This window comes from Onthophagus taurus, chromosome 2 (genome assembly GCF_036711975.1).
Source record: "Onthophagus taurus isolate NC chromosome 2, IU_Otau_3.0, whole genome shotgun sequence".
Classification (NCBI taxonomy): Eukaryota; Metazoa; Arthropoda; class Insecta; order Coleoptera; family Scarabaeidae; genus Onthophagus; species Onthophagus taurus.
In genome coordinates this window covers 3,665,409-3,681,093 of record NC_091967.1, presented here as the reverse complement: position 1 = coordinate 3,681,093, position 15,685 = coordinate 3,665,409, and the positions used below count along the sequence as shown (strand labels likewise).

The window sequence follows — 15,685 nt, the reverse complement described above, 5'->3', positions numbered from 1 at the left end:
TTGAAAAGCTTTCGTACAAAATATTCAGGAAATACCCCGGTGAGGTAAAATGAAAAAAAGCCGTTTATAAAAAAAGGATCTTGTGCTATAAATATTTCGAAACGACCGTCTAATAATAGGGAGGGCAATTGTCGTCGCGTCGTATTCGTTTAAACTAAAATAGGCCGGGGATTCAGTTTCCAACTCACAATTTCCGAAAATTGGCAATCGGAAACAAGCGCGGTAATAAACGTAAACAATCGCGCAAAAATTGGTTTGCAAATTTATTTAATTCAACACAAACCAAACGTATGCAAAGTTTAATTTTACCATACCTTGAATAAATATTGAATGCGTAAACGAATTTATTTTTAACTAAAATAAAACTTACTACTTATATCCAAATGTTGTTTAAATTTACCTAAAAAAGAAAGAAAAAATTATTACATATTTTTATATATTATACAAACAAACACTGCAAAAAGAGATGAGATGGTCTTTGCGAAAACTTCCTGTGGTTTTAGTAAGTTCCTCTCGACCTTAATTAAGCATTAATTAACCCAACCCACCCTCTGAGCACCAAAAAAAAAACCTTTTAAATTTAGACCCCAACCAGTTGTCCTACAAAGTCCAAGAACCGCAGATGGTGCCTCATTTTCAGCCGTTTTACATAAATTTCAAACACTTCGTTCCACATCTACTACACACCAAAAAAGAAGAAACCGAACCGAGGTCGTTTAAACTGATATTAGAATCGCATTACGTAATCAACATATTGAAAGAGAGAGCAAAGTTGAATGACACCCATAGATACATCGGATGAACCGAATTAACCGCTATAATTAACTACGTGCGTAATTGGTTTTAAAGGCCCAGAGTAAAGCGTCACGTTCATTTAAATTGAGGTTCTATGGAACACTCTCATCGGATGGATGAGTAAGAGTTGAAGTAATAGTCGATTGATTCCGTCTAATTAATGTGAAAGAGTTTTTAGATGGATCAGTTTATTCATTTCTTATTATCTCTTAATTTTTTGTTATGGGATCTTTATAAATTTTGAAGGTCTAGAACAGTGATTGATTGAGTAAAGGACTCCCTGCAACAATACTGGGGATCCACGGCACATTTGTAAAGTAAAAAATTAAACTACAACATAAGAAATTAACTAATTGTATACATAGATTATATTAATATTACTCTCAGAAGAAATCTGTAACGTTTTCTAAGACATTTTGGGTATGGAGGTTGGTAATATTACTCATTTGGGGGATTTTTTAAGATTCCTATTTTGTTTCTTAGCGACTATTTTGTCGTTATAAGTTCTTTCTACTTGTTCTTTTAAATCTATAAGTGTTTGTTGTGAAGGTTTGCAAAAATCGTTGAAAGAAGAAATTACGACGAGTCAATCAAGAAGTCAACATTGCTCACTATCAGTGGTTCTGCTCTCGTCAATTCTCGGTTTTCTTTCACCATGTTGCAAAAACGCGCTCTACAAGTGTCGGTGCTGACGATGTTAGTGTTAGGCAACTCCTTCCCATCTTGGACGTAATTACTCCACCATTGCTTCATATCTTTAATTTCTCCATAGAGTCTTCGACCTTTCCTACAATTTGGAAACAGGCCTGCGTTGTTCCCATTCCTAAGATTAAGTGCCCTACTCGATTGAGTGATTTTCGGCCAATATCGATACTTTCCGTATTATCTAAGGCACTTGAACGCTTGGTGTACAATCAAGTGCAGGATTACCTTGATGAGCATAAACTACTTACAGACTATCAATCTGGTTGCGGAAGACATTATAAGCACTGATACTGTGCTATCAATGCCGTCAGATTTGGCGGTATCACTATCAGTGATTAATGCTCGATACCAGATTGTACTGCCTGAGCGGCAGTCCTGGATCGAAAATGAAAATTCTCTGGTTCGGGCAGACATTTGCTTGTACACAGATGGATCAAATACACCTGAAGGGGTAGGAGCAGGAGTATACTGCCAGACACCTCGAATTAAGCAAGCCTACAGCCTGGGTACGTACTGTACTGTATTCCAGGCGGAAGTATTTGCTATTGACATGGGTGCTAAAATCCTTCTTGAAAGAGGGGTCAAGAACATGACAGTACGAATTTTCTCAGACAGTCAAGCTGCTCTCCAAGCGCTGCAAGCCGTGAAAACGGTGTCGGCTCTGGTTAATGATTGTAAGAGAACATTAAACACACTGAGTTGTGATAACAGAGTCTCTCTGATCTGGGTCCCGGGTCACTCTGGTGTTGCTGGCAATGAAGCGGCAGATAAGCTGGCACGAGATGGCAGCGCTGAAGCGTTTGTGTGTTGGTGTATCATTTGCGATGGCCAAATATAGGATTGGACTGTGGGCTGAAGAGAGACTTCGCCTACTGTGGACGAGTTCTCCTGGAATGAGACATGCTAAGGTGTTTATTAACATCGCCACTGTCAAACCCGGGAATATTTTAGGACTTGCCCGTAGTAGCATAAAAGTTCTAATGGGTGTTTTTACTGGGCACTGCCGATTAAAAGCACACCTCAACTTGTTGGGTTTAGCCGACGATGTTGAATGCCAACTATGTGCGGAGCAAGCAGAGACGGTTGAGCATGTTTTATGCTACTGCCCTGCCGTTAACCGTATCAGATTCTCGATTTTTGGGTCGCAGTTTATCTCCTCAAAAGATCTGAATGACCTTTCGCCGAGCAAGGTATTAATGTTCGTTAAGAGCATTGGACTGCACGGTGAAATTTGATAACGATATCTATCGGGGTACAATAGATCCTTAGGGTCGCGGTGCAAGGTTGGTTGGTCCGCCTACCTGATATGTATTCTATGTAATGTAATGTAATGTAATCAATCTGGTTTCCGACCGGGCCACAGTACCACATCGGCACTCATCAAGGTTACTGATGATATTAAGCGTAGCTGTGACGATCGACGAATAACCTTGTTAGTTTTGCTGTTAGTTTGACTTCAGCAAAGGATTTGGTGCTGTGGATCATAGCTTACTGGTGTCGTTTCTGTCTGCTATGGGCTTTGCCCCTGAGTGCGTTACTCGGTTTAGATCATACCTTTCTCAACGTTCCTTTTGTGTGCGTGACAATTCATCTTCTTCTTCTGTGTTTCAAAGTCGTAGTGGTGTGCCTCAGGGAAGTGTATTGGGTCCATTACTCTTTCCAATTTTTATAAACAGTGTTACCAAATTCATTTCATGCAACTATCATTTATATGCGGATGATCTTCAAATCTATACATCAACAACTGTGAATGAGCTTTCGGTATCCATGGCGCGGCTTAATGATGATCTGTCCAGGATACTTGACTGGTCTAAATGTTTTGGCCTGAGTTTAAATATTGCCAAGACGCAAGCTATAGCATTCGGCTCAAAACCTTTACTTGCAAAATTTTATTCTTCCAATGATACGCAACTGATACTCGGTGACAATGTTATACATTTCATCAATACGGTCAAAAACTTGGGGGTGACAATGGACTCAGCGCTGTCTTGGCGGTATCAGATTCAGTCTGTTTGTAGGAAGGTCTATTTTTGTTTTCATTCTTTGCGTAAACTTGGTTGTTTTCTTCCCCTTGCTGTCCGTCGTAATCTCTGTTACTCATTAATACTGCCCCACATAGATTATGCTGATGCTGGCAATTACCCTCCGTAACAAATTAGAAAGATTGCAGAACAACTGTCTACGCTTTATTTTTGACCTGGGTAAGTACGACCATGTTACGCAATATCGTAATCACCTTCAAATGTTGACTGTCGAAAAGCGCAGATTATTCCGTATACTGACAACGCTGTATAAGATACTTTCTTCTCGGACCCCAGGATACTTGTACACGAACTTTCAATTCATGTCGTCTCGCGGTCTGCCTACTAGAGCACAGTCTGATACGTTACTTATATTTCTCCTTCATCGCACCGAGAGATATCATGGATCCTTCACGGTGCAGGCTATAAAGCTTTGGAATAGTTTACCCATGGAAATACGCAACACTCGTAGTTTTCTGACATTTAAGGTCTGCTTAAGGGATTATCTATTATCATTACAATTATCGGAATCTAACTATTGATATCGCCTGCTTCTCTCCTCTTTTTCTTTCTCTTCCTCTCTATCAACTGTACTCGTTGTGTTGTTTTTCCTCTTTGCTCTTTTTCTTCTTTTTGCTTACATGTTGAATTATTTATATAGCTATATTGATTTTTTTTTACATACGTTGCTGGTTGGGTCTTTTGGAAGACATCGCCTTTGGCGATAAACTGACCTTTTGTCAACATGCATTACTTATTCATTTATGTATACATATATATTATTTTTCTCTTGTATTAACTATGTGGCAATAAACTTATTATTATTATTATTAAATTAAGTAACCAAACTCAATATTGACATTTTTCAAGCAATATTTGGTGAGTAGATGTTGCAAAGACGAATACATTTTTACTTTCTTATTATACAGTACAATACATTCAGTAATAAAACTTTGAAGTTAGTTTTACAGAAAACAATTTCTGCAAGTAGTATTGCAATATTATTTACCTTTATAGAGCAATGTTGATTCCGAAATTACAAAAAAACGGGGAATCAAGATCTAAGTGGCGGTACTTGTTTAGGTGATACAAGAAGCGATCATGATAACGAGGGCACTGGTGAAAACCTTTCGACTAATTCGGCATCAACATGTAGTAACAACGAAACTATTTCTTCCCGTAATCCAAATTACTCGGCTACTCTTCCTGTCAAGAAGAAGATCCGTCAATGATTCTATGAAACCAGCTAAGTTAAGACACCATTTTGAAACAAAGCACCCAGAGTTTCAGCAAAAAAACCCAGACTTTTTTAAAAAGAAAGAACAACAATTGAAGAACATTCAAATAAGCGTGTCCCATATTGCAATACCAGCATCAAACAATTCAACCATAATGGCCTCCTTTAAGGTATGTCAACTAATAGCTCAAAAAGGTAAACCTCATACTATTGCTGAAGATCTCATATTACCAGCAGCAAAAATTATGGTGTCTGCAATAATCAAGCTGCCAAAGAAATTACACAAATTCCATTGTCAAACAATACAGTGCAAAGAAGAATTCAAAGTATGGCAGAAAACATAAAAGATCAATTAATACAAAGAGTTCGTATATCACCTTGGTTTGCTATACAGTTGGATGAATCAACGGACGTAACTAGTCAGGCAGTTTTATTGTACTGTGTAAGATACAAGCATGAAGATGCCGTTCTCGAAGACCTGTTCTTTGTAGATTTCTTAATTACCAATACTGCAGAAGAAATTGTTGAAAAATTAAATACGTTTTTCAATAAAAATAAAATCGATTGGGCGAAATGTGCCTAAGCTATGTCCGGAAGAATAACAGGTCTGAAGGCGAGAATAAAGTAAGTATCTTCATCTGCAGAGTGGTACCATTGCGTATCGGAATAATAAATTTTATTAAAAGTAGAGCGGCTTTTTTCACAGTTATGCAAAGAAATGGGAAGCGATCACTATACACTGCTAATGCATACAAATGTAAGGTGGCTTTCGAAAGCAAAAGAATGAGTCGATTTTGGGAATTATGTAAAGAAGTCAATGTAACAACGCTTTCAATCCCATCGTTCTGATAAAATTTCCCCAGAAAATTTAAACAATTCTACATTTCTTATCAAACTGGCGTACTTATCCGACATCTTTACTCATCTCAATGATTTGAATGTAAAATTACAAGGTGCAAATGTAAATTGTTTCTAAGTAGAAGACAAAAAACTATTTTGAAACTGAAATTATGGGAGAATCGACTCAAAAGCGGAAATGTGGAATCATTTCAAAACTTGTCCACATTTTTAAACATATCTGAAGATACACTTCTAAAAGAAAATTATTTGGCAAATCTAAGACGCACCTTTAGAGAATATTTTCCACTTCCTGTCAGAAGTAAGGCATGGATTCGTAATCCGTTTATTATCAAAGATTATATGGACATGGAGGTCAAGGAAGAAGATTTTCTTGACTTAGTTACCAATAGAGAGTTTCATATGGCTTTCAAAGAAAAAAATCTGTCTGAGTTCTGGGCTTACGTTTTCAATGAATCGCCGAATTTAGGAAAAACAGCTTTGCAAATTTTAATACCCTTTCCAACCACATATCTTTGTGAACAATTTTTTCGTCGTTATTTCAAGTAAAAAGTAAATCAAGAAACAGATTAATTAATTTTAACTTGTAAAAGAAATGGGAGTTCACCGATCGCTCTAAATTTATTTATTTTTGTACCTTGTAATACTAATATAAACAATATATATTCTTTTATACAGGGTGTCCCGCAACGATTGTACAAAACTGCATCAGCGTATTCTATGATCAAAAATAGGTCCGAAAATGGACCATTTTCGAGATATTCAAAGATTTAGTTTCATAAGTTGATCTTGTTAACATCGTGAATTTAAATTTGCTTTTATAATAATTAAGTCGTTACTATGATTACGATAAGTTGTCTAATCCAAGGACAGTAGAATCTAACAGGACTGCTACATTCATTGTTGTGACAACGTGCCCGCAAACTACGTTATACCATTTGCCACGCCCAACTCTATGCGTTTGCTGTGTATTTTTAGAGGTTATATCGTAGACGTATTCATATTATTTTTGAAGTTTTATTTTTTTAGACGTATTAATGTCTATCATGTAACCTCTAAATCTCTAAAAACACACAACAAACGCATAGTACTGAATGACAGTTAACAGGGCGTGGCAAATAGTGTGACGTAGAGTGCGGGCAACCAACCCGTAGTGGGCTACAAAAATACAATGCATGTAGCAGTCCTGTTAGATTCTACTGTCCTTGGTCTAATCAAAAAAAATAATACTTCACGAAATTATTATTTTACTATTTAATTTAATAAAACTATTAAGTATGGCTCCTATTAATTACTCCAAGGAAGATATGGCGGATATGGTGTATTGTTACGGACTAGCTGATGGAAATGCGTCGTTAGCAGCTCGTCATTACGCGCAAAGGTTCCCGAACAGACGATTGCCTAATAGTCACACCTTTAGCAGACTATTTCTCAGATTAAAAGAAACGGGAAGCGTAACCCACAGCCATTCCACTGAGAGACTTTACACAAGGCCGGTGGAATTAGAAGAAGCAGTTTTGAGAAGAGTCGATGAAAATGCCTCAACCAGCATTAGAAGAATTTCTGCACAAGAAAACATTAACAAAACAACCGTTCAGCGCATTTTAAGGGAGCAGTTGCTTTATCCTTATCATTACAACACCGTTCAAGCTCTAACAGAAAATGATGGCGAAAAAAGAGAGATTTTTTGTAGGTGGGCCATACAGGAAGAGGTAGTAAACGTCGACTTTCCCATAAACATTGTATTTACGGATGAAGCAACATTTACTCAAAGCGGAATTTTTAATATTCATAATGCGCACGTTTGGAGCGATGAAAATCCCCATGCAATACTAGAAACTCATTATCAGTGGCGATTCAGTGTTAATGTATGGGCTGGAGTTATAGTTGATCAGTTATTAGGTCCATTTTTTCTTCCAAAGAGATTGACAGCCGATGCCTACATACATTTTTTACAAAATCACCTTACAGAGGCATTTGACGAATTACCTCAACAAATTCTAGAAGATTGCTACTTTATGCACGATTATGCACGCGCTACTCGAGCATACTTAAATAACAGATTTGGCAATAAGTGGATTGGCCGAGGAGGGCCACCTCGTTTACCAGATTTAAATCCGTTAGATTTTTGGTTTTGGGGACATTTAAAACAAATTGTTTATTCTGAAGACGTTCAAAATGTGCAGGATTTGAAGAATAAAATTAGTAACGCATTAGACACAGTAAAACAAATTCCTGGTATCTTTGAACGCATTAGAAGTTCATTTAGAAAACGTATCCGTTTGTGTTTAGAAGTAAATGGTGCGCATATTGAACATTTATTATGTCATGAATCTTTTCCAATTTGTTAAATATTCGTTGTTTTTATGCTGGTTGAACGATTTTCTTCGACAATCTTTGTTACTTGTTTTGTTAAATTATTAATGAACTGTATTAATTAACTTAATATTATCTTATTATTTATTAAACTTTATCTTAACCATCGTAACCATGGTAATCATATAATTACTGACCTATGTTTATTAGACTTTTCTTGTCTGTTTTCGATCAGAGAATACGCTGATGCAGTATTGTACAATCGTTGCGGGACACCCTCTATATAAAACGAACGGTTTATTAATTTGTCCAGGTGTTTAATTTTCTTATTTAGTATTCATGGCGAACACAAACGATTTTAGGGAGCCCATAGTTACATCTAATTGGGAATCGCTGGTCTAGAAACAATTATACGAAAGCCGATGGCAATTAAATTAAAGCTACAAGTTACGTTTTATTTTGAAATGTTGATTTCGTATTAAAAAAACACAAATTTGATAGCATATCATTTGTGGTGTATTTACGTTATAACAGTATCTGGAAAACCACAGTAAAATAAACAAATTCGCTTTAAACTAAATTTTTGTCCCAAAATCATGAATCTTTTAGATTAATTTTATTCCGTTAAGTTCAATGTTCTTTCCCAACATTCCACATTGAAACACATCTCGGCTTTACAGTATGTAACCGATTTATAAGCGTGGTATCTGGCGGAGACGACACATTAATGGGCTGTCATATGTTGTGGATTCACATGCTATTTCCATACGAAGACTCGAAAGATCCGTTGACGTAGGAACGCTAATCTTTTTCATTAGTGCTACGTCATTATCCAACGTATTTGAATGAAATACGCTTCCTTTTACTCTTCGAACACGTGTTCTCGGCGAGAGTATCGCTTCAAGTTCTTTGTTCTATACACAACATTTCAACGTTGATATAAATAAAAAATTATGCTTTAAAATTTCATTTTTGTCTTTAAAATATTCTTGTTGTGTTTATTGTATTCTTGTAATTGGAAAGGAGCTTTTGAGATTCAAAGCTCCTCCTTCTTGTTTAATTTACTAAAATGGGATCTTTTTTCTTTTCTTCATCTTCTTTTCGTTACTAAAGCCGAAAGGAAAGGAGGTAAAAACGAACGCGTGCTACTCCACCTCGAGTCTCTTTTTCCTCTTTTTGTTCTTTTAACTTTGTGGAGATAATGGCCGGTCGACTACGAGTCCTAGTAGAAAAGAAGGGTATATCGGACGAGTTTCCGTTGTTGTTTAGTCGGGTCTCTGTTCACTGCTCTTGCTTGTCTTAGCCTCCTCATCTGGCGCACAAGAAAGGAAACTTCCACGACTGGTTCTTTTTACCTGTTTTGTGTGTGCCTGGCTCTCAAAGAAGAAGCAGCGACCGGATTCTTTGGTACGATATTGTTTCGTAAACGTTGGCAGATCAATGATCAACTCGCACGTCTTGCTATCGCCATTGTTTTCGACTGCTTAATATGATTGGAACTTGTTTACGACGACGAGAAAATCGATCGATCGAGAGTTGAGTAGAGTTGAGTTGAGTTGACTTGGCAAAGTTCGATCACATCCAGATAGATAAATTTAGTTTCAAGGCGAACCGAACTACTACGGCGACAGAACTTTTCGATTTAAGTTTTGTTTGAAAGCTGTTCAGTTTATTTAACGCAGAAAGAGATTTGTGAAAATCCCCATCTCTCTCGTTAAGAATCGCAGGTGCGCCATACGTCAATTATATCCAATTGTGCCGTACCACGTGCCCGGCCCAATCCATTTGTGAACTTAATTGGACATAATTTTTATGGAATAAAGGGCACCGCTGATTCACCCTATCGTTGTTAACCTCACCGGAGCCGTAAAGTGTCAGGCCTGCGTTAATTGCAGTTCAGAGGTCAGTGACACGTGACGCTAGTGACGAACGACACCCGTGTTTTCTACGGACTACATAACGTTTAACCTCATTTCGTATAACCGAGTTTGCGAGAAATCGATTAATAGGAAGTATAATGAACATTAATGTTATTAAAAATACTTCATAGCATAAAAAACTTAGAATGCAAAGAAACGAACTTAGATCATGCTTTCTTATTCTTATAACTAACACATTTTAGCTTTACTACTTCCAAAACAGGCTGAATTGACCCCATATAGATATTGACCTCTATATTCGACGTCTCTTGCGTCAAATGCTAATAATAAATATTACTGAATTAAGCAGGATGAACGAAGAGGCAGCAAAAGATCGGCTAAGTATTTGTTGGACTTGTATAAGAAGTTCGTATTGGTTGCAAAATTTATGCCAAGCAGATACCATATCTGCAAAATTGCCCTGAATAATAGCACCTACTCTATTCAGTCATCTCTATTCAGTCATTCAAAAAAACATTGACTTAAAAATATTTATATTAAAACATGTGTATACATTATAATAATTTGAGGTTTTCAAAAAACCTTTCATGAACGCAAACAAGAAGAAGTACGAGAGAGTTTACAAGTGGCTCTCTTGTTTTCGCGGGATCTAAAAGTGGTTTTATGTATATTTTGGCATGGTGCCCGAAGAAGTTTGCCTACCGCTTGGTTGAGTGAAAGGGAAATAATTTGCAAAATCAGGAACGAGATTTCTCGATCGAAGCACGTACCGAAACCCGGTATGATTCCAAAATCGCCTTAGGCTTCCGGTTATTAAATCACGTTTCAACAAATAAGGTCCCAATATCGATAAAAACGAGATTAGTTTCAAATTTTAACACAGGAAATTGCATAAAAAAAAGTGGGAACATGTAAGTTTTAAAAGGGTGTTAAAAAGACTTTCTACTTAGCGCTTAAACTTGAAGTGGTTCAGGTAAAAATAACTTTCGAAGATCCGCACCACTCGAAAGATTGCACTGTTTAATTTGGAGTGGAGGGTTGGAAAGAAACCATCTGGTAGCAAGATGCACACACTTTAAAATGTGCACGAATATACAGGGTGTCTCACGTAACTGGTTCGTTAGAACTTTTTAAGGTTCCACTATTCGTGGTGGTTTGAAATTTTGGTAGCACGGGTTGTTCATTCTAAACATTCGATCTAAAATATTTTCAAGATGGCCACTCCTTCCGGTCTACCGGAAGTAGACCACAACTTCGTTATTTTAAATGGAATGTTATAGTTTTTATTACACTTTTCAATTATACGTTTTTTGTTTTCGAGTTATTTTGATTTTAAGTGTTTTTTGACAAATTTCACCATGGTCTTTAAAAGCCCATATCTTAGCTAACGATCATTCAAAAAAGCTCTGCATTGGCATGACTACTCTACAGATGCTGCCAAATAGATTGTCATTTGTTGTATCAGAGAATCTTATACAGGCTGGTCAAAAATTGAATTATCGTTTCTCAATATTCAATTGCGAGAAAGTCGAAAATTTTAAATGGAACACCCCATATTTCTTTACCCTATCAGAAAGGGAATTTAATTCTCTACAAATTATCTATAAACATTCGTATACCTATTTATTGTAGTTTCCCTGATATTGGAAAATTAATCAAAATCAGACATAGAATCCCAAAGCTCGTTTGTGTTTTTGTTAGCAGGCCAAGACATTTTGACAGTTCATCGTTTAATTTATTTAAATTATTATTGGTATTATTTCTACAATTAACTATAGATGAATAACCTTTAGCTTGCTCGCTTTTATTTACCAAAAATAACCAACAGAAAAACGAATAAATGAAACAATGAAAAACAACAATTTAATAACATAAATTAGACTAAATAACATATAAAAAAACAAAAACTTAAAATTATAAAAAAATTGAAACTGTTCGATATGCTGACCATTCACCATTAAACATTTTTCAACTCTTCTTTCGACTTCTACGTTTGTGGCCACCACTCTATCACGCAACTCTGTCGTGTGTTGACCGGTGAATTGTACAGGGTGTCCAAATTTCGATGGGTTTGCAGGGTATCTCAGTTATTATGAAAGATAGAAAGTTGCGGCTTTCGCGAACCTGAGCTACTTTTTTGTGAAACTTACAATGGCGCAAACCAAATTCTCATAGCCCTTTTCGTTTTTGATATACAGGGAGTGTTTGAAATTTACGATTTTCAGACACCTCCTGTATCTCGGCTATCCGGAAACTTAGTAAAAAAGTAAAAACGGGTTCTAATAGATTTTTTCACGTGGAATCCAATGGTGCACGTAGAATTTTTCTAGTCATCACGGTTTTTGAGTTATAAACACAACTCAAATACTAAATACTCAACTTCTAAAATACTTATCTCTTTATAACTCAAAAACCGTGATGACTAGAAAAATTCTACGGGCACCATTGGATTCTACGTGAAAAAATCTATTAGAACCCGTTTTTACGTTTCCGGATAGCCGGGATACAGGAGGTGTCTGAAAATCGTAAATTTTGAAACACTCCCTGTATATTAAAAACGAAGAGGGCTATGAAAATTTGGTTTGCGCCATTGTAAGTTTCACAAAAAAGTAGCTCAGGTTCGCGAAAGCCGCAACTTTCTATCGTTCATAATAACTGAGATACCCTGCAAACCCATCGAAATTTGGACACCCTGTACACTTGATTTTTTAAGTGACCCCACAAATAAAAATCCAATGGTGTTAAATCTGGAGATTTACATTTCTTCCAATCCACCGGTCATCAAACTAATTGTTTAATTGTTGGTAAATTTGCCCTGAAGAGTGTGCTGGAGCGCCATCCAGTTGATACCAACAATTTACAAATGTGTTAAGAAAACCCTTTTCAATTTTTCGAAATTTTTTTTTGTGATAGGCGTTAGGTTTGGATATCTCTCATTAAATTTTCAACACGTCCTATCCAAAAATTTATTACATTTGCCATGAATATAAAACTAATTTAAAATATCGGCGTTGGAATAATTTGCCATGATATACAATGACTTTCACTGGTGATCAAAAATAAGTAACAACAACAATAACATAAATATGGACCAAAAACTGTCAAAATTCCATGGCCTTCTAATAAAAAAAATCAAACGTTTTCCCGCATTCCGTGCATGCTTTGATTAATTTCCCAATATCAGGAAAACTACAATAAATAGGTATAGGAATGTTTATAGATAATTTGTAGAGAATTAAATTCCCTTTCTGATAGGGTAAAAAAATACGGGGAATGCATTTAAAATTTTCGACTTTCTAGCCATTAAGAAACGGTAATTCAATTTTTGACCAGCCTGTATAAGATACTCTGATACAAGAAATGACAATCTATTTGACAACATCTGAAGAGTAATTGTGCCAATTTAGAGGTTTTTTTAATGAACGTTAACAACTTTTATCAAAGTCAACATACTTTTTTATGTATAATTGAAAGGTGTAATAAAAACTATAGCATTCCATTTAAAATAACGAAGTTGTGGTCTACTTCCGGTAGACCGCCACCACTTCCGGTAGACTGGAAGTGGTGGCCATCTTGAAAATATTTTAGATTGAAAGTTTAGAATGAACAACCCATGCTACCAAAATTTCAAACCTCTACGAATAGTGGAACCTAAAAAAGTTCTAACAAACCAGTTACGTGAGACACCCTGTATATGAGAGTAACTTGAATGTAAATAAGAAAACTTGATGATATTTATAAAGCGTTTAATATTATTAAAAAATTTAAAAATACACCATATAAACACCATAAAATAAACAAATAACTATTATGAGAGTTTCCAGAAGTTGGTTTTGCAAGAATCGATCTCCACTATTATAAACAAACGTATTAAAATTAGATTATGTTCTCTTTAACCTATTTACAAAGCACGGCAAAAAAATAATCTTGGGTGAATTTTCAATTCCAAACGCATCAAGCTGACCCTCCTCAATAAGGGAAAGACAGGCGCCAGATAGGACGTGACACACAAGCTCGACTGGAAATCGTTTTACTGGAAGTGTTAAAAGTAGAAAGAAATGGGAAAGAAAGAAGGGCGGTCGCCTCGATTCGTTTCTTCCATTACTAGATTCTTCGCACAGCTGCACGTCTGCCTAACTTATCCATTTTTGGAAGTTGTGGTGGAAAAAAAAATTGTCTGTGAAGACACATTTGTGATATAACGAAATAGATTTTTTTGTGAATAGTAAAAAAAAGTGTGTTAAAAATTTATTTCGATAAAATCGAAACAATGACAAATAGGCTATTGTAAAGGGAGAATAATACAGAAACAGTCTAGCGATTTCGATGCCAATCAACGAGATAGGTTGATAGACAGCGCATGGCAAACGAAACCCTCGGCCACAAGTGGATTGAATAGAAGTGATCATGATTGATTTGACAATCAGTCTGGTTCCCTTCGAAAACATCTCTATCCCTGGGCTAACGATTTTCCAGGATTGCTGTGGGATGGTGTTACCGGAGGGGATGTTGTGGATATTGGCAGCAAGCAACACTAGTATCGACCTAACATGTCTTTTTAAAAATATAGAGATAAAATAAATGCAATTTTTGTGCTTTATCAAAAAATAAACAATTTTAAAACGATTTATTTTCGTTTCAAACATTCTTTTTGAAATAAAATAAAGAATTGCACTTTTTTTAATGGATAGTATATTTTTGTTCTACCGGTTTCGACTCAACATAGAGTCATCTTCAGGAACACGTCACAATTTGAACTAAAACCATGGTATTATTATTAAGCATTTGTTCGTGATTAAAAAACATTAAGGAAATCAAAAACTTAATAAATGCGCAATTATGGGCGGATGCGATGAGTGATGAATCGGCTGACAAGATGGTTCTGACAAGAACCATCATTCTGACAAGATGGTTCTGACAAGATGGTTCTGACAAGAACCATCTTCATCACTCATCGCATCCGCCCATAATTGCGCATTTATTAAGTTTTTGATTTCCTTAATGTTTTTTAATCACGAACAAATGCTTAATAATAATACCATGGCTTTAGTTCAAATTGTGACGTGTTCCTGAAGATGACTCTATGTTGAGTTGAAACCGGTAGAACAAAAATATAATAACTATCCATTAAAAAAAGTGCAATTCTTTATTTTATTTTAATACGAATAATGGAAACAAATAATAATTACACCAAAATTCTTCTTGAAGTATTATCAAAATTAATTTATGTCCTTAAAAAATCTTGTACAATACAACGCGCGTTCTCAAGATATTTTGAACGCAAAGGCTTGGGGTCAAAAAACTTTCACCTTTTATGCCCCTAAACCTTATATCAATTCAGGTATTCGAGTTGACTGAACGGATTTAAATCTTCAATTTAAAGTTGAAGTATTATTTTACGAAGATTTCAGAATTTATAAAATTCTATAAAAAACATAAATGAAACAAAGACCGGATGTCTTTTACGTTTATTTGATATTTTCATTGCGTACATTGGCTCCTTTTAACGGGAGGGACAAAGAAATCCGCTGATCTCATGGAAAAACTCGATTTTTTTGTCAAATGTCTTTGCCCTATACGTGTTGCACGAACGGCCGCTCGAGTGGTTTGATAGAAATTTAACGCAGCGAGAACAAAGAGGTTTTTATCCACATAAAAGATCGACTTTAAGAGATTCTTTGATGTTGAAGAATAAGCCGATTAAATGCGATTGAAAATTGATTATTTTAAATCGTAATTTAGGTCATAACTAACAATAAAAAAAGGTTTAAACAACAATAATATAAGTTATTAGGTTTCGAACGATATGCAAAATAAGTCATGTATCATAACTGTCTAACTGAAGTTGTCCCATTAATGCAAAACCTATTCAT

General features: G+C 35.7%; 1 protein-coding gene across 2 annotated transcripts in view; it reads right to left on the bottom strand.

Moving 5' to 3' along the window:
• The window catches only part of LOC111415144 (disintegrin and metalloproteinase domain-containing protein meltrin), a 75,708-nt gene that overhangs the window by 53,597 nt on the left and 6,426 nt on the right, over positions 1 to 15,685 (bottom strand). Inside the window, exon 2 of one of the 2 annotated variants that reach the window (XM_023046684.2) lies at positions 371 to 400. The exons of the other annotated variant lie outside the window; for it this stretch is intronic. Coding sequence (XP_022902452.2) covers positions 371 to 400 — 30 coding nt within the window. The remainder of the gene's footprint in view (positions 1 to 370; positions 401 to 15,685) is intronic. 2 annotated transcript variants of the gene reach the window in all.